At 41.2% G+C, this 25,802-nt stretch overlaps 1 protein-coding gene across 1 annotated transcript in view; it reads left to right on the top strand.

The window, feature by feature from the left end:
- CPQ (carboxypeptidase Q) overlaps nucleotides 1–25,802 on the top strand; it is a gene marked incomplete at its 3' end in the record, with an annotated part of 88,358 nt that overhangs the window by 51,809 nt on the left and 10,747 nt on the right. Inside the window, exon 4 of the mRNA XM_010073128.1 lies at nucleotides 20,513–20,624. Coding sequence (XP_010071430.1) covers nucleotides 20,513–20,624 — 112 coding nt within the window. The remainder of the gene's footprint in view (nucleotides 1–20,512; nucleotides 20,625–25,802) is intronic.

The following is a 25,802-nucleotide window of genomic DNA, read 5'->3' as shown; positions in this document are numbered from 1 at the left end:
GTTGCCCAGCCTGCCATGCCATGGCAGCGAGTCTGCGGGATCAGCTCAGTGGAGTGGAAGCTGCAGCCTGCGAAGCTGAGCAGTGTGCAGGGGGAGGCCAAGCGGAGATGCACCAAGACCCAGTTGCACCAGTATAGTTATACCCAGTCTGCTCCAGTGCTAGTCTGTAGAAGTCCACAGCACTGGCAGTGCCTTCATAAATTTGGGAGAACTGAGGCAGATGCTCAGGAAGCAGCAGTTGGGTGAATCCATGACAGCCAGCCTTATGCCTGGAGCATCAGACTGGTTTTAATGACTCTTTTGATCCTTATTTATTTTTCCTCCCTGAAATAAAGTGTGAAGCTTCTCCAACAAGGATACAAGTCAAGTGCTTCAAGTTTCCTACTACGTGCCTAACCTAGAGTGGTTCTCCTGCCTGTATTTTCCAGGGAGAACGACCAGAGGCATTCTGGGTTTTAATTCCCTGGCTTGCTTTGTGTCCTTTGTGCTGATGGCATTTCCTCTAAGCTTTTAGCAACCTCAGCTGAAGTTCCTTTGTATGTACAGAATACTTAACATTTGTACACGCTTGTTGTTTAAGGGTTTTTTGGGCACGTTTTTGTCAGTAGAAAGCAGACTTAATCCTGAACTGTGCTTTTTGTGATACTTCGAGTGAGCAAACAGGGTTCGTACAGTTTACTTCTGTGTTCGGCGGTTCCGGCAGAGAAACCAAACAGCCGTATCTGTTTAGACTGCCTCCAGTCTGCCGAGCCTTTGTAGCCCTGCCAAAGTTCTCCACATCACTGAGCCTCCCTGTGAAAATCAGAGACCACTTCACTTTGTTCATGGGGCTGAAAGCCGCTCACATTGTGGGATTTGGGGAGCGAAATTCTTTCAAGAATGAATTACATTCAACCAGTTAGAGTCGTTAGAGGAGTAAATCAAAGGGATTATTTGTTTTGACTGGTGCCTGATTTGTTTTTGCCAATATTATGCTCAGTCAGAAAATTAAAAAAAAAAAGCCCTTTAGTTAAGTGTGATATTTTTATAAGCAAAAAACAGGCAGAGGAATCTGGCTTAGGTTTCACTTTGTCCTCCATGCAGAAACTTTATCATCTGAGCCCTACTGGCTTCCTTCTATTCCATGTTGTAATGGACAACGACCGTGCTTTAAAAATTGGGTGAGAGGAGTGCAGTTTGTATAGTGTAGTGATAAAGCAGAAGGCAAAAGAGTGTATCGATATCTACAAATCTGATCAAGGGAATCGCTCTGCTTCTATAAATTGTTTATAAAGAGTTAAAAACAAAGTGACAGAAATGCAGATGACCGTGATATGAAGTGGGCAAAGCAGAATGATCTTAGGGGGAAAAGAAGCTGCTTTTGTTTCAGTTTTCTGACCATTTGAAAGGAACTGTGATGGAGTATAGCTTCAGACTGTCAAATTATTAGCAAATATCCTTACAAATAAGCACTGAGGAAACTACTTCTCATCCCAAGACTATTTCCAGCAGTCTGTGCTTGTAACACTACTTAGGAGATTTAAAGCAAGATAATAGGAATGAACTGTTGCTTTCAACATTGTTCAAGTGTGTTAAAAATTGTGCTGAAATAGTCAATGTTATTAGCTCAGAATTGTCATTGCTGAGCTACAAAAGTCATTAATTCTTTGATTATGACCTTAAGAAAGGTTTGGTAGACCTAGTTAAATGGGCTATATTATGGCAAGGGAAATTTATGAGGAATTGCCACTCTATGACCTTTGGTAAAGAGATTTCAGGGAGATAAGCCAGGTAGATGTCTTTATCATTTTATCGTTAATACCAGGTCAGTTGCACATGCAGTGAACTTGTAAGGAAATATATCTGATCAATATTAATGAACAGCATTTGGACACTATTCAGTTAAATTATACTGTTGATACCTGGAAAATATTGATACTGTGAGTCCTGTAGGATTCAAAATAGATTTAAACATTGAACATGGATGGGATAAAATGTTTTTGTGAAGACATTTGAAAATTTCATATCTCCTCAACAGCAGGGCTGAAGAAGGGATGGGCAAAATCTGCAACCTTAAAGATGCGATGGATGCCACCTCTGAACCTAGACGTAAGATGTAACTGTATCTGTATGAAATTACCATGTTAATTCATTTGAAGTTATGTGTTTTGGAAGTTCAACTGACAATGAATATTTTTTAGGTAATGCAAATTTTTGTCAGAACATGTTTTGAAGAACGCTAGTAGATGAGGTTTAGAGCTGCGTTGTTTGCCTGTTTGTTGCAATAGATGTTTATAGTGTATTAGGTACAGTAGTTAATAATAACAAAATTTTGTAGCTGTTGCTACTTTAAAATCAAGCATGGGGAGGAAAACCGCTTTGAGCCAGGCACTTACACTCTTCTTTTTGGAGAAAGTATTTTTTCTGGAAGTGGTCCTGTTAACTTGGGCAACTTTCAGTCTTATTAAGGAGGACAGAAATGAGCTGTATTTTAACCAGTACGATGTAAATGCTCCATCACGCTGAATGTTGGTGGTGACATCTGTGACCTCAACTGTTGTGTTGTTTCCTGTGCTACACCCAGCACTGCCTGCTGGCTTTGTGTCATCCTTGCCGGTTTTTAGGTTCAGGTCACTAAGCATCTTGCAATAAGGACCGATAGTCTGAGGTTGAGTAGATCATCTAGAGGAATGGATTGGAATGGGTTAATTGCTTTGGCTGTAGTCCATGTTACTGAAAAGGTACTTTCTGCACTGGTAGAAGGGTGGAATTTCACAGGCACTGAAAACTCTGGGGTCAGGCGTCCAAGTCTTGAAACCAGGTACACTTATCTGCATACAGTTACCTTCTGTTGAAGTATTTGGCACCTGCTAAACTTATGGTCCAGTAATAAGAAAAGGAGACTGTGTGATGTTCTCATCTAGAACAAATACTGTGATTGCCCTCCTAATTTTGCTATATTCAGATAGCTGTAGTTGTGTCCATAGTATCGGAAGTTTTCAGGACATTTAAGCAGAATAACAGGGCAGTTACCGTCCTCAAGGTTTTACAGTTGAAGCTAGAGATGAGAGAAGAGTTAAGTGGATAACGCATAGGAAGCAATTAAAATGCTGCTTTGTAAAAAGTTTGGAAGTACAGGTTTTTAAATAAAAGTTCCAGGAGTTCAGAGCAAGTACAGAAAGCTGTTTGACAGAAGTGGGGGAAGCTGAGGGATTAAACTCGCTAAGAGGATTTTGAGGCATGGAGAGTGACATGGTTGGGCAGTAGAAAGAAAAATCCTTTTACTCTGTCATGTTTAACTGAGGAATTAGGAATGTCAGGGAAGAGAAGGTTACAAAGGGGAGGTAACAAAAAAGGATGGAGAGAGGTGTGAATCACGGTAAGTGCACAGGGAATTAAAACAAGAACAACTTCAGAGGACAGTGAGAGAGAGGAGACCCAGGTTTTTAAAATCCTGACACAGAGAGAAATGAGAAATGACAGATAATAATTTTGAGAGTGTCTTTAACTATTCAGCTCTTCTGAAACCGAAGTCTGTTCTCATAGCCAGCGTGTCTTGCAGTCTCATGGAGCTCCTAGAGGTGTCTGCCAGTTGACCTTCTCTTGCTCTCGCAAACTGGCCTCTTCAGATATTTTGTTGCTTCTAGATTTCAATTCTCTATATGTAGTATTTTTTTCATCCCTTTCTATGACTAATATTTTTAAGAACAGCTAATTCCTTTTAATCCCTTTTTTCCCAGGTTAATACAGAGGTAGAATTTCCTGGACCTGCCACACCACCACATAATGCAGTTGCAAGGATGTGTTGCAATTTAGGTATCTTAAAGGGGGACTTCATCTGGAAGTCCATCTTTAGCTTTCAGTTTTCAGTCCTGCAAAGGAACAGGATTGATTACTTCAATTCAGTGGAAGGAACACACAATGTAGGCACAGGATGGGGAGTGATAGGGGAGAATAAATGTAGAATAATTATGTATTTCTGAAGTGAATGGGTTGGTGGTTTCAAATGCTGCAAAATACTGACAAGGAGAAAAGTTTGCTGTAATACTGCATCTCTTCTGCCCCTAGTTTTTAGTCTGTTTTTATTAGTTCCACTACCTTGTTAAACAAACTTCTACTTGTCAAAATACTGACAAGGAGAAAAGTTTGCTGCAATACTGCATCTCTTCTGCCCCTAGTTTTCAGTCTGTTTTTATTAGTTCCACTATCTTGTTAAACGAACTTCTACTTGAAAAAGCAAACCAAATTCCAGTGTATGAATAAATAACCTTTGCTCAGCTGTCTTCTTACTGGAGAGGCCATGGGATACGCCCAGTCCGAAGACAAGAAGGGGCTGCAGGATTGAGGGCTGTCGTAGCCAAATCTCCAGGCTTGGAGTTGGATTGAGGGCTGTCGTAGCCAAATCTCCAGGCTTGGAGCTGGGAACTGCCGCTTGTGCTCAAAGCTGAACTTTCTTTTTTCCTCGCCCGCAATGGTTTTGGCTTTTGTTCAGTCAGCAAACGTGATGGAAGCGTGGCAGTTCGAACTAGTGAGGGAGGTTTTCATTTATTTAATGCAGGATTATTTCAGTGACGTGGGAAGTTTAGGAGAAAAGCACAAAAGAACGACAAAGGAACCTCTGAGACATCTGTGTGCACAGCCTGCAGGAGATGGTGGTTTCTGATAGTTGCCCATCCGTGCAGTAGACAGCGAATGGGCCAAAGGTAGCAGTGACAGAAATGACACAGCTGTCGAGCAGGACTCCACTGCCGTTGTCTTTGTGAGACACTTCTGGAACTGGCTGAACTTCTGCTGGCCTTGCACTTGCAGCCTGGCGCATCTTTGATGCTGCTCTGCTATTCACAATGTGTAGTTACTGTGTTTTCCTCTTTGCTCATCCAGTCCTTTGATCTCTTCTGTTTTGAAGGAAACTGAAACTGGCCTGGACTCTTTCAGCAGCTTTCTGGAGATTATGTCTTCCACCTTCTGAGATAATCCATCTTCTCCCAATATATATGTTGGTGATCTGTTTTTAAAACTCCTTCAGAGGCTTTGTGGTGTAGTAAAATCCAGCTCTCAAGGCATTTTGCACTTCAGGGTGGTGTTAACAGTGACTTGTCCAAACTGGATGCATTTTGCTGAGTTATGTGAAAGCTACAGTGAAACTCTTTTAAAGACAATCAGTCCAGCTTGGGGATGAAGTGAGATGTAGCTGTATTTACATCTAAGCATCTCATGGAGAAGAGAGATTAATTAACTAGCTGCTGTCTGAGAAGTGTTACATCATGAGGATACTGGAAATCTGAGCACATGTGCTGGACATTGGTCCTAATTGCTGGCTATTTAGATTGAAAATTAATGCATGGAGCATGTTGTGTAAACCAAAATAAATAATAAATGCTGTAAACATTGCTTGGTTCAGATGGATGCAGCCAGACTAATCAAAACTATATTTAGGCTGCGCTAGATGTAAGTGTTTAGACAGGATCCAACAAATAGTTTCTTGGCTGCTGTAGAGAAGGCTTCTGTCCAGCTTCAAAGGCTTTTACACAGGGTCAGAGGTTTCTTATCGTTCCCTTCTATAAAAGCCATGAGAAAAAAAGCTGTGTTCTTCTCTGTTTTCCCTCTCTGTTGATATGAATATTATTACCTGCACTGATGTCCTGAATGCGTTGTTCGCTGGTTGTGTTATGCATCCCCTTTCGTAAACATTAAGGGACTCCCACCCTCAGCCATGCTAGTCTAGAGAAAAATGTTTGCGGTTATGGTACATCTTTTACTCTAATTTTAATTCCATTTTTTAAATCTGTCAAAATGTAGATTTTCTTGTTTTGGTGTAGGAGATGTTGTTTAATGTGCTATTACAGAATGTAGAAATGTGGCCAGTGCTCAGTTGCTTCAAATACGGTATGAAGAGAGTCCTTCTAGCGAGCACCAGGAGAGGACAGACTTCAGACCAAACCCCCAGCCATACACAACGGCTTCTTTGTGCCTGTGGTTGACATGTTCCAACTAATAAACCCGGCTAATACTTTCATTTATAAAGGATGTGCTGTCAAAGCCCTTGACACTGAAAACTGCAATTTTTTTCAGAAAATATACATGAACATAAAAAAAATATTGCAACCTAATCAATGAAATGTGACCCTTGCAGGAAAAAAAATCACACCATGTTCCGTGTTTACTAAACTGCTGCCCACAGAATGTTGCTTGGAGATGTTGTCTGTAGAGATTCACACTTCTCTGGCAAAAGCTTGCAGTCTGGTAGGCATCTTAATTTTAAGAGAAATGAGCATATTGTCTGTATATCCAGGGAAGAGCTTTCTTGGGAATCAGACTCCATACTGCACCAAATCCAATCGTTGTCCCTGCAGATGTAGAGCACACATCTTTTACGTTGCCTAAAATCAGTGTAACATATGCAAATAGTGCTTTTTAATCAACACGTGATTTCCCACTGTGTTAGGGAGAGGGAATACACAGGAATGCTGGACACATCGCTAAACACCATGGAAGTTATTCAGATGTGATGGATTGCGGGAAACTCCATGAAAGAAAATAGTATTTGGTTGTCAGTTCAATTAGAGGGAAAAAAAAAATAGCTAAATGCAAACTCAGAATAGAGTCCAGACCCTGCAGGTCATGTGGAAGGGAAAACTGGGAGTAACGTATTTTTAGCTCATGTACTAATTTCTTTGAAGTCTCTGACATCATGTGTTGCCTGGATTAAAAACATTTGTGTTCTAAAGGTCTTTTGTCTCCTATATCTAAACAAAAACCAAGTATATGTTCACTGGAATTTCCACCACTGGTTATATGGTCACTCTTAAATATTCCTAATGTAATAGTAATACACTTAATAATTTCCTTTCTATTGAGAACCTTGGAAAAGCAGTTTTCTTGCTATGGCTGACTGGCATGAAGAAAATGCCTTTAGAAATATATGATAGTGGTCTGGATTCAAGAAATATGATTTAAGAGCTAGTAAATTGTGGGTTTATGAAAAATTGTGTATAAGGTCCTGGATTTGGGGGGAAGGTAAACACTTTGCAAAAACAAAATGTAGAAGCATTGAGGGCAGATTCTTTGTTTTACTTTAGCACGTTGTCATTGCTGGCCTAGATAATCTCACCATCAGTCTTTCCCTCCAAGTGTAAGAAAACGTACTTCTCTGGTTTTGGTATAATTCTGGTTTCTGCACTGTTACTTCAGAAGAGGAATTTGCTACAAGTGTCAGGCTAAATGAACTTTAATCTTGTAACACTTTATTGTATTTTGTGTGTGCCTGCACTTTCTCATATGGAAAAACATGTGCATCTTATTTTATATATAAACTGTTGTTGATTTAAGTCTTTGATGATCTGAAATTAGATTCTGAAAACTAAAAATTTAATAACTTGTGGGACATTTAAGGGTACTTGAAATGTTACATATTCTGGTTAGAATGAGTACACACGTCATGTCTGAAGATATATGGCCCATTATGAAGTTTTGAAGATGAATGGTGCTTTACAAAGTGTTTTCTGGTTTTCTTCTCTCTTTCCTCCACAGTGGTCCAGCTATCCATAAATAGGCTCTAGGGACTGAATTAGTTGAGAGGAAACTGGGATTGAATATTGGAGAGGCAGGAGAAAAGAATGAAATCAGATGATAGAGTAGCTTTCCAGGAATGTGATAAAATGCCTGCATGTCTCATTTTCACCATCTCTGGTTGCCAAATTGAGGTGTCCTGGTTTCAGCTGGGACAGTTGACTTTCTTCGCAGTGGCTAGTGTGAGGTTGTGTTTTGAATTTGTACTGAGCAGAAGGCTGATAACATACTGATGTTTATAGTTGCTGCCAGGACGCTTGAGGACTTATTCGCCCTCTCTGCTCTGCCAGTGTCTGGCAGGGGCAGGAGAAGCTGGGAGGGAGCACAGCCCCAATTACTAGCCTAGGACTCAACCTTGGGTTTAGGACTGAGACCCAAATTGGCCAGTGGTATATTCTACATCATGCATGTCATGCCCAGTATATAGATGAGAATCTGTCTGGAAGTTTGCTCTGTTTCCAGGTCATTTCTCTCTGGATTGCCCCTCTCTTGGGGTCATCTTGCTCTCTCCGTAGGCTCTCAGATGCTCAGGCTCCTATCTCCTTTTCCAGGACTGCAGTATCAAGACTCTTCCCGCCCTGTGATCATTAGCTGGGAACAGGCTGAGCCTTGGTCATCGGGTGGTGAGCGGTGGTTCACTGTGTATCACTCATCTGTATATAGTATTATTTTCAATATTAGTTTAATTTAGTTATTAAATTGTTCTTATCTCAACCCACAAGTCCTTTTTCCCTTTACCCCTTTAATTTTCTTCCCCATCCCTGGGAGGCGGGAGGGTGACGGAGGGCCTGTTGTGTTGTTTTGCTGCCAGCCAGGGTCAAACTGCAACAGGATGTTGCCCTCTGCCCTCCATCCTCACTACGATTATTAATTTTCCTGTCTTTCAGATAAAGTTGCTCTGATCCAGCCTGAGTTGGGCAGTGGGAGAGGAGAGGAGAGGAGAGGAGAGGAGAGGAGAGGAGAGGAGAGGAGAGGAGCGGAAGGTTTTGAGGAGACAAATGCTCTCTCTTTTGATTTACGTGGTAGCCACCGTGACCCGCTGGAGGTGGCCGATCCCTCACACCTGTGAGGAAAACCCTGTCAGGTGCGCTGGTGTCCAGATTCCACCCTGAAGTTTAAAAAATGGGAGTGCAGGTAATGGGAGGGAGATTTGAGTTAGAACCTGATACTTAAGCTTTTCTTGGTCGTGAAAACCGGTGTGGACATATGGGCATGACTGCTGACCAAGATGGTCTGGAGAGCAAGCAAAGGAAGGTGTTCACCGCAGCTGTGATGGCTGCGATGGTGAAGGTGGTGTGTGGGGATGCCAAGACAACCCTGTGATGGAAAACCATTGGCATCTCCAGCACACCTTTTGTTATTACATAAAACACCTCTTTAACCCCCGTCCTTTGCCAGTGCAGTCCTGCTCAACGGACGTTGAGCTTTTCTTGTGCTTTGTACTTCTTCCCGGAGAAAATTCTCATCTCTCGTAACCACTTAAAAGCTTTTCTGCAATACATTTACAGCCTGATTTTCAGTCCTGGTTTTGTTTCTTGGTGTTTCTTTGGGGTAATTTGGAGGGACTTTGTCTTTTGTATGTGTTTGTGTGTGTTTTCTGAACTTCTCGTACTTGGCTGTGTTTTCACTGGTGACATGCTCAGAGCAGATGACACACCACCATCAGCAATATCTGTTCCCAGGCAGCGGGTTATAGAAGTTTCTTCCCCTCAAACCTATGATGATTTGGTGATACTGGCAACAATTGTGGAATAGAAAGTAAGTGTAAGATTGTTTGTTAAATTGCAAAGTTTTAAGGCAAAATCCTAAAAATATTTCAGTTCTATGTCTTTTTACCTGATGTGTGGCTCAGTTACGATTATAATGGTGAAATTATGGTAGCAGTGTTAGTATCAGATGTCCTGCAGCTGGAAAGAGTCAACATCAGTTACTAGAGTGAGATCTGCAACTGCACCCTGGGTTATGTGAATGTAGGTGGTTTCAGAAAATGAGTATTCAGTTTACGTGTTTTGGGGGTATATGAATTGCAAAAGACCTGGTTTTTGGAGCAACTTTCTCCAAGAGGGTGTCTTTGACACCTGTTGTTCAATTAAGTTATCCTGCCAAGCCGAGGGGTCTCAGTATGACAGTAGCAGAGGCTCACTACCAGAGTAGTTTTGCCTTTTTTGCTCTTAGTAACAGAATGAGTTAATTTGCATTTTGTTTGATTTATAACATACAAAATCCAGGTAAACAATTTTGCTTACTTTTTTTTCGCACTTCTTTTCAGGAAGACCGCTCTAATAGATATCCAAGTTTCCTGCTTGCCCTGACCTTATTTTGCAATCAGCATTTTTCAAAGCCATAATTAGAATGTCCTCCAGCGTTAGCCCCTTGTGGCCCACATTCTCTTCGGTCTGGCTCTGCCATATGTGGACGAGAAGGAAACGGTCTGCATAGAGGCTTCAGTCTCTTGAGAAGAATGTGGTGGAGATAAATGCTGGCCAACATTCAAGCATCTTTTCTTCTTTCAAGAGGAATGAAACATCCAAGAATGGCTTTGAAAGTCAGTAGTAAATTTTATAAGACATCAGTGGGAGGAGAAGAGTTTAGAGAGAACTACAGATTCCTATCAGTTATTGTGAAATTGTTGTGTTATTAAATCTACTAACATGGGAATGAAAATTGCTGAATGCACTCAAATGATAAACATATGAACCAGATTTTTCATGCAGTTACTTCTGATAACAAGGACTGGAGTGGATGTGTTAGGATAATCTCTTTCTTCATGCCCCTTATTCTCTGTGTGCAGTCTTGTCAGAGGTTTATTTAAAGGCTAGAATAAGTTTCTTCCAACATTCAACTACTAAAATATTTAAGCAGGTACAGCCCTGATATAATCTTAACTAAACATGCCTTTCAAGCTTATTAATCCAGGACAAATAGTCAGTTTTGTGTACTACTGTGATAACCATTGTGTTTAGTTTTGAAAGTAAAAGGCACGAAAACTAATCAAATTAGACGAGGAGCCTCTGAGAACAGTGCCTGAAGGAGAAATTAAATTCATTTCAATACAAACAGATATGAAATGAAGTACAAATAGAACAGCAGAAATAATTTTAGTATGACACAAGGTTTCATTAAAAAATCCCAGCAACCTTTATTGCATTCAGTGTCAGGGCTGTGGAGACTGATTGTAGACTGATGTCTAATAGCAGTCAGTGATGCTTGCCAGTTGGTTAGCCAGCGCTGTTTAGGCGTTAGAATTTCTGTGAGCATACATTCCCCTGTCATGTGTGAAATTGGGGGGTGCAGGGATAGTTAAGTAAATAAGTTATTTCAATCTGCAGCCGTAGGAAGAGAAAATAGAGGGAGATGGCATTGGCAGTGAGACACACAACCTTTCAGATGAAGGTCAGGGATTCAAATCTAAGGTGAAGTGACAGAGAGTATTAGTTAACACTGACAGATTTTGAGTGGCCTAGGGACATAAATTTGATGTTAAGTCCAAGTAGACAGAAACCCACATCACAAACCTATCTGTTTAACCTGGACCTAGCTGGCGGTTCTGGTGTTTTTCTTTCTGATTTCCTATCTGGACCTGGACACGAGGAAAAAAAATTCTGCTGTGAATATTTTCACAAGCTCGGTGTTTCTCATGCTGTGGAGGACATGAAGAAATTAGTGCCTGTGAAAATGTCAGGGGTGATACCAGCCTGCAGCCATTCCTGGGGCACTTGACTGGGGGGAGATGGAGACCAATATGCAAAACATGTCTCAGCTTGATTCCAGCATGTAGCAGTGAGCACACCTCTCCCACTTCTAGGATGAGTGCTATCATCACTCTGCATGTCCCTTGCAATGAATGATCAAGTGTTTTACACAAGCTGGACCAGTTCCAAACAACTTCTAATTCCTGGTCTCTTCACCTCTGGTAGTCACACCATGATTTTGGAAAGAGGCAGGACAAGGGGCTTGTGTATCTCCTCCCTTTCTGTTACTGCAGTTGGCTTGTTTTTCATCTTTCTTCGGAGCTACGTGTTATCCATCTGCTGTCTGTTCTGTGCAAGGAAAGCGCTGGCTTCTGCCTGGCATGTGCACATATTAAAAAATGACAGCAGGCAGTAGCCATGCAGTGCCCAGATGAGTGGTGCACTCGAACCGCTTTCCAGCCTAGTGATATGCCAAGCGCCTTGTCACTGTTTTTCCCTCTTTTGCTGCAGCTGTACGTTGCAGCAGATTTTCTGAAGTCCGTTGCACTCCAAATGCGTTCCAGAGCCGTTGCGTTACTGATTCCAATAAAAAGAAACGGAATCTCTCCTGATTTTGAGCAGATATTCCACCCTCTGAATCATCCTGACAAGAGTTGTCTCGTCTGGTCTTTTACAGAAATCATTTGATAAAGCAGCCTCTTGTCCATCTTGGTAAAAACTTGTGTCAAACACACTTCCAGTTTCACAATAGTATAGAAACAAAGAAATTAAGGACAGAAAAAACATGAAGGGTGAGCTATCACTTTGTATCAACAATGTGGCGTTTTGAGAAACACCAGTGGGAACTGAGTAGGGAGATCTGCCAGTGCTCTGTGCTGTGTCTCTGTGACTGTGACTCTTTGGTTTCTGTGTGGTTGTGGACAGGTACTAGAAATCGTGGACTGAGTTTTCGTTTGCATAAGGAGGTACAGCTCCAGTAATTTCAATATGAGACAGGGACTTTGAATCTCCACTATTTAGTATTTTCCATGAATGTTGTCATAAATATAGGAATAAATGTTAATCTTCACTGTATCCCTACATAGTAAACAATTGTTTAGTCCCATTTTACTGATAAAGAGATCAATACAGTATAATTAACTGATTTGAATTTAGACATGAGAGATTAATTATTTTCTAAGTTCACATTTAAGCCTCAGTAGAAGTACTGTTTTAATTATCAGAAACTAAAAAAAACCAAAAGGACTATAACTGCTGAAGGACTTGTAATCTGAAAATTATGTTGAGACTTTGAAGATATGTCTCATACAGTATGTAAAGCAATCCTTTTAGGGTCACTGTAAGATAAAGACTTTTTCATGTTGCAAGCCAAGTAGTGTCCTGTTTCTGTGTCTTCTTGCATCAGTTCGTAAAACTATTAGACAAAAATTGCAAATTATTCCATAAAATGGATTTAATACCAACTTTAATTTTTACGTGATTTTGACTGCCCAAAGTAGAAAAGGTGTCTTTTGTCTTGTGCCAGTAAAATACTATGTTGAAGATTACAGTTGTACTTTAGCTGTCTAGATCTTGAAGGATATGCTTGGGTTTGGTAGAATTGATTTCCAAGTTGTGTTCTGCTTTTTGTGTCTCTTTAATGAAATTTTCAGAGCCGAAAGAAATGTGGATTATTTATAGAGCCAGAAGAAAATATGAATTATTCATATTCAGTGTCATAATTACAGAAAGAGACCTCCGGAGGTCATGTAGTCCAACCCTGTGCTCAAAGCCAGGTCGACTAGAGCAGGTTGTGTAGGGCTTGGGTTTTGAATATCTCCAAGGATGAAGACCCCGCAGCCTCTCTGTGTAGCAGTTCCAATGTTCTACAACCTTTGTAGTAAAAGAGGTTTTTTTCTTATTTTTAAATAGAATTTCTTCTATTTCAGGTTGTGCCTATTGCCTCTTGTTCTGTCAGTGGGCACTACTGAAAAGAGTCTGTCTCCGTCTTCTTTACGTCCCCATCAAGTGTTTATACACGTAGATGAGATCCCCCAAGCCTTCTCGCCTCCAGTCCCAGCTGTGTCGGAGACTCCAGTCCCTTCATCATCTCTGTGGCCCTTGCTTGGACTTACTCCAGTGTATCCATGTCTGTCTTGTTCTGGGGATCTCAGAGCTGGACACAGCACCCACATGTGTCTCTCCAGTGCTGAGCAGAGGGGAAGAATCAGGTCCCTTGACCTGCTGGCAGCACTCTGCCTGGTGCAGCCTGGGCTGCTGTTGGCCTTGTTGGTGACACAGGCACATTGGCTGCCTCCTGGTCAACTAGTTGTCCAGCAGGATCCCAGTCTTCTCTGACAGGCTGCTTTCCAGCTGGTCAGCCTCAGCCCAATCCTTGAAAATCACCCAGCTCTCCTGGACCCTTTTTCTCTCCGGGACTGTCTCCCGTAGGGTTCTTACAAGCAAGTCCTTGGACAGGCTAAACTCTGCTTTCCTGGTGTCCAGGGCTGATACCCTGCCATTTGCCTTGCTCCTTCCTCTCAGGATCCTGAATGCTACCATCTCATTTTCACTGCAGACCTTCACATCCCCCATCAGTTCTTCCTTGTTTGTAAGTATGAGGTCCAGCAGAGCATCTCCCTCGTGGGTTCCTCGATCACCCTGTGAAGAAGTTGTCATCGGTGTACTCCAGAGACGATCTGGATTGCTTGTGCCCTGCTGCATTGTCCCCCCAGCAGATATCAGGGTGGTTAAAGCACCCCATGAGGACCAGGGCATGCAAACCTGGGGCTTCTTGTGTTTGTCTCATCTACTTCAGACTGTCTGTAGCAAACACACTGCAGTGTCACCCGCATCAATCTGCTGCCCACTGTAGAGTAGCGAGGACAAGAGGCATCACCCTTTCTGACAGATCGTTGTGACTGTAGAAATGGGATGATGAGAGAGCTTCAGGAGACGTGATTACATGATCAGCAGTCCTTTTAGGATGTATAATGATGAGGGACAATGGTGTGGTAAAAGGCAAGAATTTCATTTTCATTGTGTTCAGCTGGTGGTGATGAATTAAGTAAAAGTTTCTGGAGATGTGAAACTATGAGGTCGGCTTGTGAGCTGCAGTGGGGGTCCAGTAGGGCACATTTTAAAAAAGCTTGCATTATAATAGGTATTAGGAAAAATATTTTCCTAAGAGCAAACATTTAAATAGTTTATCCAGAGAGGTTGTGGTATCTCCATCTTTGGAAATATTCAGAACTTGGTTGAACAAAACACTGAGCAATCAGAGCTAAGCTGACCCCACTGTGAGCAGAGTGTGGAAGCTGATGAGCACCCAGAGGTCCCTTCCGACCTCAAGTATTCTCAGATGCTTGGTGTCTGATACTGGGGCATAAGTGTGATGTTTTGAAACCTCCTTGCTGGTAGCCATCTAAGGGTTATTTTGACTTGCTTCCATCAGCAATTTTCTTGGGGGATTTGCAAAATGAAGTGTATTTTCTTGAGGACAGTGCAGCCTCCTCAGGCTGACTTTCAGGACATCACAGGTCATCAGAATTCTCTAAGGCAGTGGGACACGGGCCTGACTTAAGGGATCCTTTAGTGTCCTTGAGAGGAAGCAATAGTTTTATATTTTTTTGGAGAAAAATCTACAATTTTTACAGTTTTGGAAAGGGATGCTTGCCATTAGTGCATAGTATCACAATGTCCAAGTAGGACAGTTTTTGTAAATGCTTCAGTGAAAGAAGTAGCACTAGGCATTAGTGTTTATTTTAGCTGAGATCAATTTTGGTATCTGATAAAATAAATTCTGAAGAGAAAACATTTGGGAAAGTTGATAGATCTGTAGTAATGTGGAATCATATATATCCCTAACGTGAAAAATATATGAATACAGAGACTCGAGAATATAAAATAATCGCTTTCCTCATGCACAGATCACCTACTGCATGTGTAAGGGAAGTGTTCCTTTGGTAAGTGTAGAAAAAGGATTGTTTCTCTGCACATCAGGTCAGATACAGTTTTAGCTTTCCTACAGGGGTATTGCAGAGATTCTTTGCTGATCTTTGAACTAGAAAAATAGCAGCTACAACATCATCTTTATGCAAGGGTAAGTGATATTTCAGTGCTACCTGGTTTTGTTTAGAGGTAGTTATTGTTATGGTTTATCCTCTTAAAACCTTTAGAGGCAGGCTGAAATATAGAAATTAAAATCCTTGTTTTTGAATTACAGTATTATGAAGAGTGGTATTATTTCTGAAATGTTACAGCTCAGGAGGTGGGCAATAAAATATTCTAGGGAGCTTAAATATGGAAACGCTAAGTCTTAAAATCTAACATTTAATAAGAAAGCGGTAGTCATTTCAATACTTGGTTATCTTTTGAATGTTCATGTAGTTTCCATGTCTCATTACCTTTACTACAATCCCCTTATCAGTAATAATTTATTTTCAGACTAATTTTCTCCTTCACTGTCTTATATGTCATAAATTGTATCAGTCCATGCTACTCAGTAGTTTTGGGATTCACTTCAGACAGGGAGGTTTGGTTGCAATGCTTTCTGAGCACACTTTGTTGGCAATCACTTTTACAAAGTAGAGATTCAGCGTTAGAAGAGTTTACTGTCTATGGTGGTGCAGAGGCTCTTTGAAGGTTAATCAGCTTTTTAGCAATAATAGAGTTGGGTTCTTGTGTGACTGAGTCACTTCTGTTTCATGTGTGGATCTATCATATAATCGGAAGCCTGGGAGTTAAGGCTTACTACACTCCGTATTAAGGAGAAAAGACCCTTTGTGTTTTAAGAATTATTTTCTTTCTGAACTTCACTGTATCTTTAAGACTGTAAATTAGTTGAGACAGCTAGACCGATTATTTCAGAACCATTCCTAATGTGTGTGAAATCTAATAAAAGGAGCTGTACAGTGAAGCCATATTATTTGGACACCAAAGCTAAAACTAATTAAAGAAATATTCTTATATATATAAAATAAAATCCACTAAATGTGGTAATGTTCCTGATTTACATCTGGGGCGTGATTTAATCCAATTGCAGTTTAGCTGCACAGTTAGTGTTTTCTTAAAGGCAAGTGCAGAAACTCACAAATTTTTTTTCACATATTTCTAGCCCAAGACAAATATTTGGGAAATGGTCAGGATAGACTTTAATGAAGAGTTTTTACCACGTAAGCATTTTTTACAACTGAATATCTCTGATATAGCTCTATGCATGAATTTAGCTGTTGAAGTTGATGGAATTGCACACAACAGAGTAGATCTGCGTTTAAACATAACTGGCCAAAGTATTTTTTTACTGGTAGTTGAACCACACATGTTTAAGTACATGAGAGTTTATATTCAAATCTATATAAAATGTAGTGAGGTGGGTGCTGGCCTCTTCTCTAAAGTAACAAGTGATGGGACAAGAGGAAACGGCCTCAAGTTGCACCAGAGGAGGTTTAGGCTGGATATTAGGAAAAATTTCTTCACTGAAAGAGTGCTCAGGCATTGGAACAGGCTGCCCAGGGCAGTGGTGGAGTCACCATCCCTGGAGGGGTTCAAGAAACGTGTAGATGTGGTGCTTAGGGACATGGGTTAGTGGGTGAGGGGGTGTGGGTTGATGGTTGGACTTGATGATCCTTGAGGTTTTTTCCAACCTTAATGATTCTATGATTCTATGTATATATCTCACCTTTCTACTGTTATGTGGGTAAGCAGCAGAAAGCATATTGCTTGGTGTTGCCATTTTCCAGAACGTATTTGCAAGCACTACCGCGGATGATGCTAATACATCCCAAAACTGCAGTGCCAGATTTACTACTCTTGATTTGCAAGTTTTTGTATGTGAAGACTTTATTTAATCGTAGTTGTGAAGGCAAATTAAGCATGATGGGCTGCCAGCTGTTTTATTTGCCCACTAGTTGGGTACATGATATGCTGCCTTGTTCTCATGCTGTTAACATGTGAAATGAAAAAAATCTTTAGATCCTTATAAACTGAAGCTATCTAGCAGTTCATAGTTGTGATGCTATCCAAATGGGTAGATTATTTTAAGTGTACTCCCTATGCTTAGGAGCACAGGCCTGAATTTGGTGCTGGGTTCCTGTGTCTGAGAAGCTGGGATTAAGAATTTTTCACTTGTGGTTTAGTTACTGTCAGAAATTTTGTTTTGGACTCAGGAAAATAGAAAATTGTGAAGTGAGAGTGTTTGTGTGAGTAACACGTATCTGGGGAAGGAGAGCATCTATAGGCAATAGGTGGTATTATTTTATAATATTATTTTAAATAATATAGTGGTTTAGAGTGAATTTCAGAAATATTTCCATTCATTGCCCAGGCACATAATACCTACTTAAACATCAAGATAAAAGTAGTGGTTTCATTATTTTACGACTGTGTCTTATTTTAAGAATGTCTACAGCTAGCTATCAGCAGGGTCACTGAAACTTTCATTTTAGCAGCTGCTACAAAAGCATGATAGTTGTTTTTGATAGTGTTAAAAAACTTTCCCATGGAAGTAGATTGGTTGCATTTATGTAATTGCTCTTGGCATCAGCTTAAGTAAATTTAAGTAAAAGTTCACCCATAAAATTATCTGACTTTCTGAATCCACTTGAACCTTGATCTGTTTTGGTGTAATGTTCTGGAGTTGATAAAGATGCTTTGTGATTGGGGTCTGTAACCCCAAATGGGATTACACCACCTTATTCTGATTCAGAATTTCCTGCTGTTGCAATATCTGTTGTTTCACAGAAATGAGTAATTCCCTCCCAGACGCTCATGTTGAGATTGCTGCCAGGGAACAGCTTTAGTGAGGTATTCTTTCACTGCTAAAGACATCACTTCTATTGTAAACTTGGTTCTCACTCAATGAGTTTACAAAATTGTTCTAAATAATTCACTTCAGCTTGAAGCTCTGTTTCCCGGGAGAGTGAATAGTTATCTTCTTAAAAACAATTTTTTGCTTTAAGAACAAACAAACCACATGGTGATTTTGAAGTTGTGGAAAAGAATACCGCAGACAGTTGTGCTTTCAGTCAGAGCCTTTTCTGTTCTTTTTAAAAAATTATTATTTGCAAATTCCTTATTGAGTGGACAATGAGTGTGCATCAGTCGGCTGCAAAGCGTGGCGGTGTTTGAGCTCCGTCCTTCACGGGCAGGTTGCAGTGTGGTTGCATGTGCATCCCAAGCTCTCAAAAGAGAGTTTGTTCATGCATTGCCCTCACCACGTGCAAGTGTGTGAGTGCTTAGGTCCACCCTTATAGCAAAACAAACGGAGCAAGGGGTGTGCGGTGAGCATTTCTTCTCTGCTCTCATTTCAGAAAGGTTTCTACCTCCAAAGCTGTCATGGCTTTTCTTAGATTATCTGATTTCAAGCTGTGTTGCCATTGTAGCAGAGGCCAGCGACAGATGAAGTACTTCCACTGCAGGGCAGCATCCCTGTTTGCAGTCTTTCACGCCAGGCCTGGGAGCATCATGACATTAAATTGCAGACACACCTCCTGAGTAAATCTGAGGCTTCCCCAGAGGGGCCTGCTGTCCAGGTTTAAGTGCTTTTGAAGGAAGGGAGGTTTTGGAATAAAGGCTGCAGCATCTCTGTCTATCACCAAGAAAATGAGTCCGTGCTGGAAAGCAAGCACATGTTTAGTTAAGGCTGGGTAAGCAGAAAAGAGGGTTGAAACATCTGAGAAGAAAAGAGTAAACTGCTCTTCAGATTTTGATCACAAGCTTTTCCAGCTTCCAAAGCATGACACTTATAATACACACATTTATAACTATTTCATAGTGTTTATTTCTGAATTTAAAGGGTTTTGGCACATTCTGATTGGACATATGGGATTACAATCTATATGAGTAGTAATTCCTCGTGGCCCTTGTTTAATGCAAAGGGGCCTTCCAGCTGTGCTACCTGAGTTCATATTTGCTGCACTCCATTGCCGTGATCTGTTTCTGCATTGTTTTTAATAATCAGTGAAAACTTACTAAGATTTCTCTCATGCGAAGGGAAAAATACTTGGGCCCCAAGTTAGTTTCTTGCAATGTTAGCTGCACACTTGGTGGCACAGGCTCTCACCCTTCAGGGGTGCTAGCAGGAAGAATTCCTTATGTTCTCGTTATCACTGCTGGAGTAGTTGTCCCGTGATGTATGAAAGCTGAGATAATATGCCAGGAGATCCTCAGCCGTTAGGGAGAAGAAGACCACAGGAGGAATGAGTAGTTTTCACCTTCTTCTAGAGCCCACAACTCTGAGAGCTGATTGACGCCAGCTCACAAGGGAGTTGGGAGCATCCCTTTGTTGATGGCCAGTTCTGGGCAGGACACAGACAGATGCTTCAGGCTCTCCTTCAGTTTTTACTCAGTGCTGAGTTGTCTTAGGCTGCCACCCTATCCCAAGGCAACTCTTTACTGGTACCAGTTCTTCAAAGACTCCTGGGGCACTGCAGCAGCTCCCTGCTCTTGTTTTTGTCCTATTGCATCATTTTACCACACTGCCTGATCGGTTCAGAGTTCTTGTCCCTCCTTGACCTCTCCATTGCAATCATAGACCCATCAGCCCTTCAACTTCAGGTCCTTTTAGGCAACTCTCTCACTTCTGGTACTGGTCTGATGCTTCTTGTTGGCATTTGAAGAGCTCAGGTCTCCAAGTGAGTATTTCTGGAGATATGTGTACTACTGTACTGTAGCCACAAAATTCTCTTTGCAGCAAACATGTCTGGGACTTGCTACTGTGTAGTTTTAAATTTAAAATATCCTTATGAATAATGGAACTATAAAATTCCTTGTCATTGTTGTAGCACATAGGGGATCCAGTAATAAATTAGAGGTCCTCTGTGACAGGTACCGTAGATATATAATAAAACAGCAACCTCTCTCTGGGTATACTTCAGTCTGAGTTTATCTGTCTTCCTTATGCACCCGAAAATAGGGTTAGTCAAATTTCCTGCCTAAGGGCTTAAACATCTGGAATATGAAAGAAATTTTCACCATTCTGCAATGTAGTAGTCCTGTATTTCTGGAAAGTATGCACTTCGTTAATTTACAAGACAAATCCTTTCGTTTAAACGTTTCTCCCAGCATATCTAGTTTGATTTAGGCAGTGGTTTGAAGCACTAGGTTGCGTTTGGTCATCCCAGATTTATATTCAGTGACTAGAGAACAAAGTTTTAGTTGAAATGTTTCTTTCCTCCTGTTCTAAACTAAAAAGCCAGATTTATGACAAGATCATTAAAATGCTTAAATGCTGAACCAACTCTTCTGATTCAGTGTTTTCATGTAGATATATTTTCTCATAATTGCTTTTCCAGATTGTATTGGTCAGTGGACATCTGGACAGCTGGGACGTTGGGCAGGGAGCTATGGATGATGGTGGTGGAGCATTTATATCATGGGAAGCATTATCACTCATTAAGGATCTGGGTAAATATTTAATTTTAAAATATTTTTAATGCATGACATTTCTAGGACATTTGCATGTTGTCTAAACTGGATCTTCTAATTTATCCATTCCTCTGAGCACAAATATTCATACTTAGTATAAATATTTTGCAAGTTTGTCTGTTGAACTCCTCCTTTAGTCACAGGGGTCATCCAAAAGCAACACATCAGTCAATGATTTAGAAATTACTTTGAGCCTGCGTGGTTGCCATCATCGTAGAATGAAAGCTCAGTGTAAGATATACTGTCTAAGTACCTTAGAAGGAAGTTACTCCTTTTCATGTTGTCTGAATGAATTAGATCTTCATCTATTACTGAAGATGAAGCTTCATGAACAGATAGCCTTCTGATATTCATAGAATAATAGAGTGGTTTGGGTTGGAAGGGACCTTTAAAGGTCATCTAGTCCAACACCCCTGGTAATGAGTAGGAACATCTTCAACTAAATGAGGTTGCTCACATGAGGCATCTACTACCTCTCTGGGCAACCTGTTCCAGTGTTTCACCACCCCCATTGTAAAGAATGCCTTCCTTATATCTAATCTAAATCTGCCCTCTTTCAGTTTAAAACCATCACCCCTTGTCCTATCGCAACAGTCCCTGCTAAAAAGCTTATCCCCTTTAGGTACTGAAAGGCTGCTCTAAGGTCTCCCCAGAGCCTTCTCTCCTCCAGGCTGAACAACTCCAACTCTCTCAGCCTGTCCTTGTATGGGAGGTGCTCCAGCCCTCTGAACGAACATCTTCATGGCCTTCCTCTGAACTCACTCCAGCAGCTCCATGTCCTTCTTATGTTGGGGGCCCCTGAGCTGAACATAGTACTCAAGATGGGGTCTCAACAGAGAGGAGCAAAGGGGTAGAATCACCTCCCTTGACCTGTTGGCCACGCTTCTTTTGATGCAGCCCAGGACACAGTTGGCTTTCGGGGCTGCAAGCGCCCATTGCCAGCTCATGTCCAGCTTGTCATCCACCATTACCCCCAAGTCTTTCTCCTCAGGGCTACTGTCAATCTCTTCATCCCTGAGCCTGTATTGATACTGGGAGTTGCCCTGACCCAGGTGCAGGACCTTGCACTTGCCCATCTTGAATTTCATGAGGTTCACAGGGGCCCACTTCTCAAGCTTGTCCAGGTTCCTCTGGATGGCATCCTGTCCCTCAGGCCTGTCAACCACACCACTCAGCTTGGTGTCATCTGCAAACTTGCTTGATCCCACTGTCTGTGTCATTGATGAAGATATTAAACAGTAATGGTCCCAATATGAACTCCTGACGGACAGCAGTTATTATTGATCTCCATCTGGACATGCGCCATTGACCACTACCCTCTGGAAGTGACCATCCAGCCAATTCCTCATCCACCAAACAGTCCATACATCAAATCCATATCTCTCCAATTTAGGGAGAAGGATGTTGTGGAGGATTGCTGTGTCAAAGGCCTTATAGAAATCCTGATGGATGACAACCGTAGCTCTTCCCTTGTCCTCTGATGTAGTCACTTCATCATAGAAAGCCGCTAGGTTGGTCAGGCAGGACTTGCCCTTTGTGGAGCCCTGCTGGCTGTCTCAGATCACCTCCCTGTTCTCCACATGCCTTAGCATAGCTTCTAGGAGGGTCTGTTCCATGATCTTTCCAGGCACAGAGGCGAGGCTGTCAGGTCAGTCATTGTTCATATTTGTTTCATATTGTTCTCTACCTTTTAAGCAAGCTTTGTCATGCAACATGTCCCTAAGTGTTTCACTGTTGCTTTTACAGCAGCTACTCAGTTAATTTAATTCCCAAACTCTTACCTTGCTCATGATAACTTCTCAAGACAATTTAATCTAAGTCTCTCTCAAGAGCATGTAACTAGGACTGGATCCAGGCAATGATCCTGCCTCTGGTCTTTTCCATTTCAGGTACACGTTGGAAAAATTATTCTAAACTTCACAGAAGTTCATATTTCCAATGTATATATTTTTGTGGTTTTGTTTTTTCCTTGAATGTTCTTCCTAAATACGTTTATATCCTGCCTGGACTTGTTCCACCAAATATCGATAGATACATCTATACCATCAAACTGGTGCGTTATCATCTTTACACTTGAGGGCTGGTTTCCTGATTGGGCTGTGTGTGTGGGCTCTGCTGGGGACTGTGACAGCTGATTTCCTTAGCAAAGGTAACCCAGGTCACAGGAAATGCACACTTGAGTCTCATCACCACAAGGACACACTTCTGTCGGATTTGGCTCAACCATGGTGATGTGTCAAATATTGTGGGCTCATATGTCTCGTCAAGTAACATTTGACACTGAGGCCTTGCACGCTGTAGTATCCTGCTACAACAGGTTTGTGGGATGCAGAGCAACATTCTGTTTCCAGGGATCACTTCTTTGAATCATCCTTGGTAATCAGCAGGGTGACAAGGTGACTGGGTTCTGGAATTTGGTCTGCAGATCAGCTGGACTCTTCTGAAGTTGATATTATAGCACACATGCTGTTAACCCTGGGCTTGCTGGTCTCCCTCCTCCAGAATTTCTGCTTGGCGGAAGTATGAGTTGCACTAAACCCCCATGCCATCAATGCTAAATGTAGATAAAGAAAGAATGAGTCTTCTAGCCGGGATATATCTGTTCCGGTAGCGCTATGGATAAAATACCAGTGTGGACTTGCTCAGCCTACTGCCTGCTGGTTTGCATAGCCCTAATGTGTGCAATCTTGAAAGGCAGATTTTTTCTGCTCATGGGCTTCATCTGAATGGTGGTAGAAGTGGGCTGCAGACAGTGTGTTATTGCAGAAGGGCATTGTCTGCGTTTGCCTACATAGGGAGAGATGGGCTACAGTGTAAGATGAGATAGGGCTGGTGTATGTGCAAGAGGGAGCTGTGGTTGCACAGTCATCCACGTGTGTCCTCCAGACACACAACCTCACAAAGTTTGGTCTGGTGTCCTGCTGTTCCCAGTCTGCCATGGCCTGGTCTCATTTCTGGTCTCCAAACTGCAAATTCCAGTCTTATTGCTTTACCTGTAGTTTTTTTCTAGTTTTATTTCCATATGGGCTTTTGTCAGTATACCTCTCAAAACTAGTTCAAAACAGACTTCTTAGATTGTCAAGTTGATATCCAAGGATGCTTTTCCCCCTTCATCAGATGGAATCTGTTTTTCCTCATAGTTCCCTTTTTCCAGAACTGTAACCTGTGGTCAGAGGAATGCACCATGCATTAAAAACTAACATTGGCTGCTGCTCCTGCTCTTAGCTCTGTCAGAGTTTCAATAATAAACTAGCCTTCCCCGCTTCTAATCAGAAGGATTTGTGCACTCAAACAATCTCAGTGTTACTTGAAGAGCTCCTTGTAGACAAGCTGTGTGATGTGATGAGCCACTCTCACACTGCAGTGAACATCAGACATCCCCGTGAATTCCTCTTCCTTTATTTTGCATTATTTAAACCTCTTATCTCTCATTTTCCCAGCCTCAGAATGGTTGGAATATCAGTCTGTGACCGAAAACAAAGGGCATCTGGTTTAATTTTTGGTCTTTTAAAAGTAAACTAAAGAGGCCTGCTCCTTCTTTTAGTATTTTTAATCTTTCTTTGATGATTCTTGGAAAATTGTCTATGCTCCCTCTACCTTCAGGGGAAAAAAAAGAAACCCCAAATTTCTGTGTTTGTTGACTCTATTCCATTCAGAATAAACTGTTTTGTGTCTCTTAAGGGCAAGTTCACGGTGGCATTGTATAATTGTTATTCACCGGGTTTCCCTTCACGCATGACTGACGTGCATCGCTCTCCGCTTGTTCAAATATTTGATTTCCTCTGGTAGTAGCCTGTGTGTTTGCTGTACAGCCTGTGGTGAAATGCTGAAATGCTGTTTTCTCAGCTGGGAAACGCAGGAGCCTTTGCTGACGCTCTCAGTTCTGGCAAGCTGTTCTGTTCAGATTTTCTTCTTATACCAGGGCTCTGCAGGAACATAAGCTGGGAGAGGACTTCTGGGTCATCACATCTAACCTGCAGATACCTGTGGGGGATAGGGCCTTTCAAAACCATCTTCCATAGCATATTGGTTAATGCAGATTTTATATCTCGGGAATGCACACAAAATCTGACATAAGGGATAGCAAAATAACAGATGTGCAGATTGTGTGAGAAACCAGCTAATGAGCTTTATCTAAAATAAATTCCATCGATTGTGTTTTGAGTGAGCGTTATATTTTGAACTGTGGAGGCTTGGTTTAATATCCTTTTGGACCCTGATAAATTTAATCTCAGACTAGTCCACCAAATACATTTGTCATGGGGATAAGCTGACTCAACTGGCTTGTCTGTATGCACGTGTAGAGTTTTTTTACTGTGTACTGGGAGTCTTAAAGCCATGGTGCATTGCATAGTCATAAAAACTGTGTCTGCGTTTACCAGAGTATAGCTGATCTTACAGCTGTGTGATATGATATTAAAGCTGAAGCGAGCATCCTGAAATATTAATTCTAGAATATGAAGTTTGTATCGTGTAGTGAGAAATACTGCCACTACTTCTGCCCTGGTCATGGTCCATTGGTTCTGTGAGAGTAAGATACTGCTATGCTATTTAAGCAGGTTTTTTCAGTGATGATCTAATAGCACTTCATCATTGTATCACTGTGACCCTTGGACATGGCTGGTGGACTCAAGTTATTCCTGTTAATTAGGATTTTGATAATTCCATGTAGTACTTGAGGAATTATTATAATTTAAACCATTTAATAGCTATTGGCTTAGGACCAAATACATGGAATTAATTGAAAAATAATTAAAATTATACTTTAAGATGGTTCTATTTTATTTTAAGCAATGCGGTTTGTTTTTTTGCCTCAAGATTTTATTGCTAAGTAAATAAGTTACTTGGTGTGTTAGCTTTCATATTTCCTGAATCTTCAGCATTAGCTTTTATTTTTTCAATTGAGCTGGCAGTTTCTGTACCACATCGATAATTTTTTTTCTTTCTAGTATTTTTGTAGATTTTCAGACATCGTAATAGTTGCATGTTCCCTATAAGGATGCGTAACAGTAGCACAATCTGAAGTAGTTTTACACCATCTTCAACACTTTTGGGAGTATTTTTATTTTTCCATTCCACTTTTTGACTTCATATGAATGTCGTTCCTTTTTGAGAGAAAGGCAACTACATGAAGGCCAGACTGAAATAATTTAGTGT

This window comes from Pterocles gutturalis, unplaced genomic scaffold (assembly GCF_000699245.1).
Source record: "Pterocles gutturalis isolate BGI_N339 unplaced genomic scaffold, ASM69924v1 scaffold2562, whole genome shotgun sequence".
Lineage (NCBI taxonomy): Eukaryota > Metazoa > Chordata > Aves > Pterocliformes > Pteroclidae > Pterocles > Pterocles gutturalis.
This window is presented reverse-complemented; position numbering and strand designations above follow the sequence as displayed.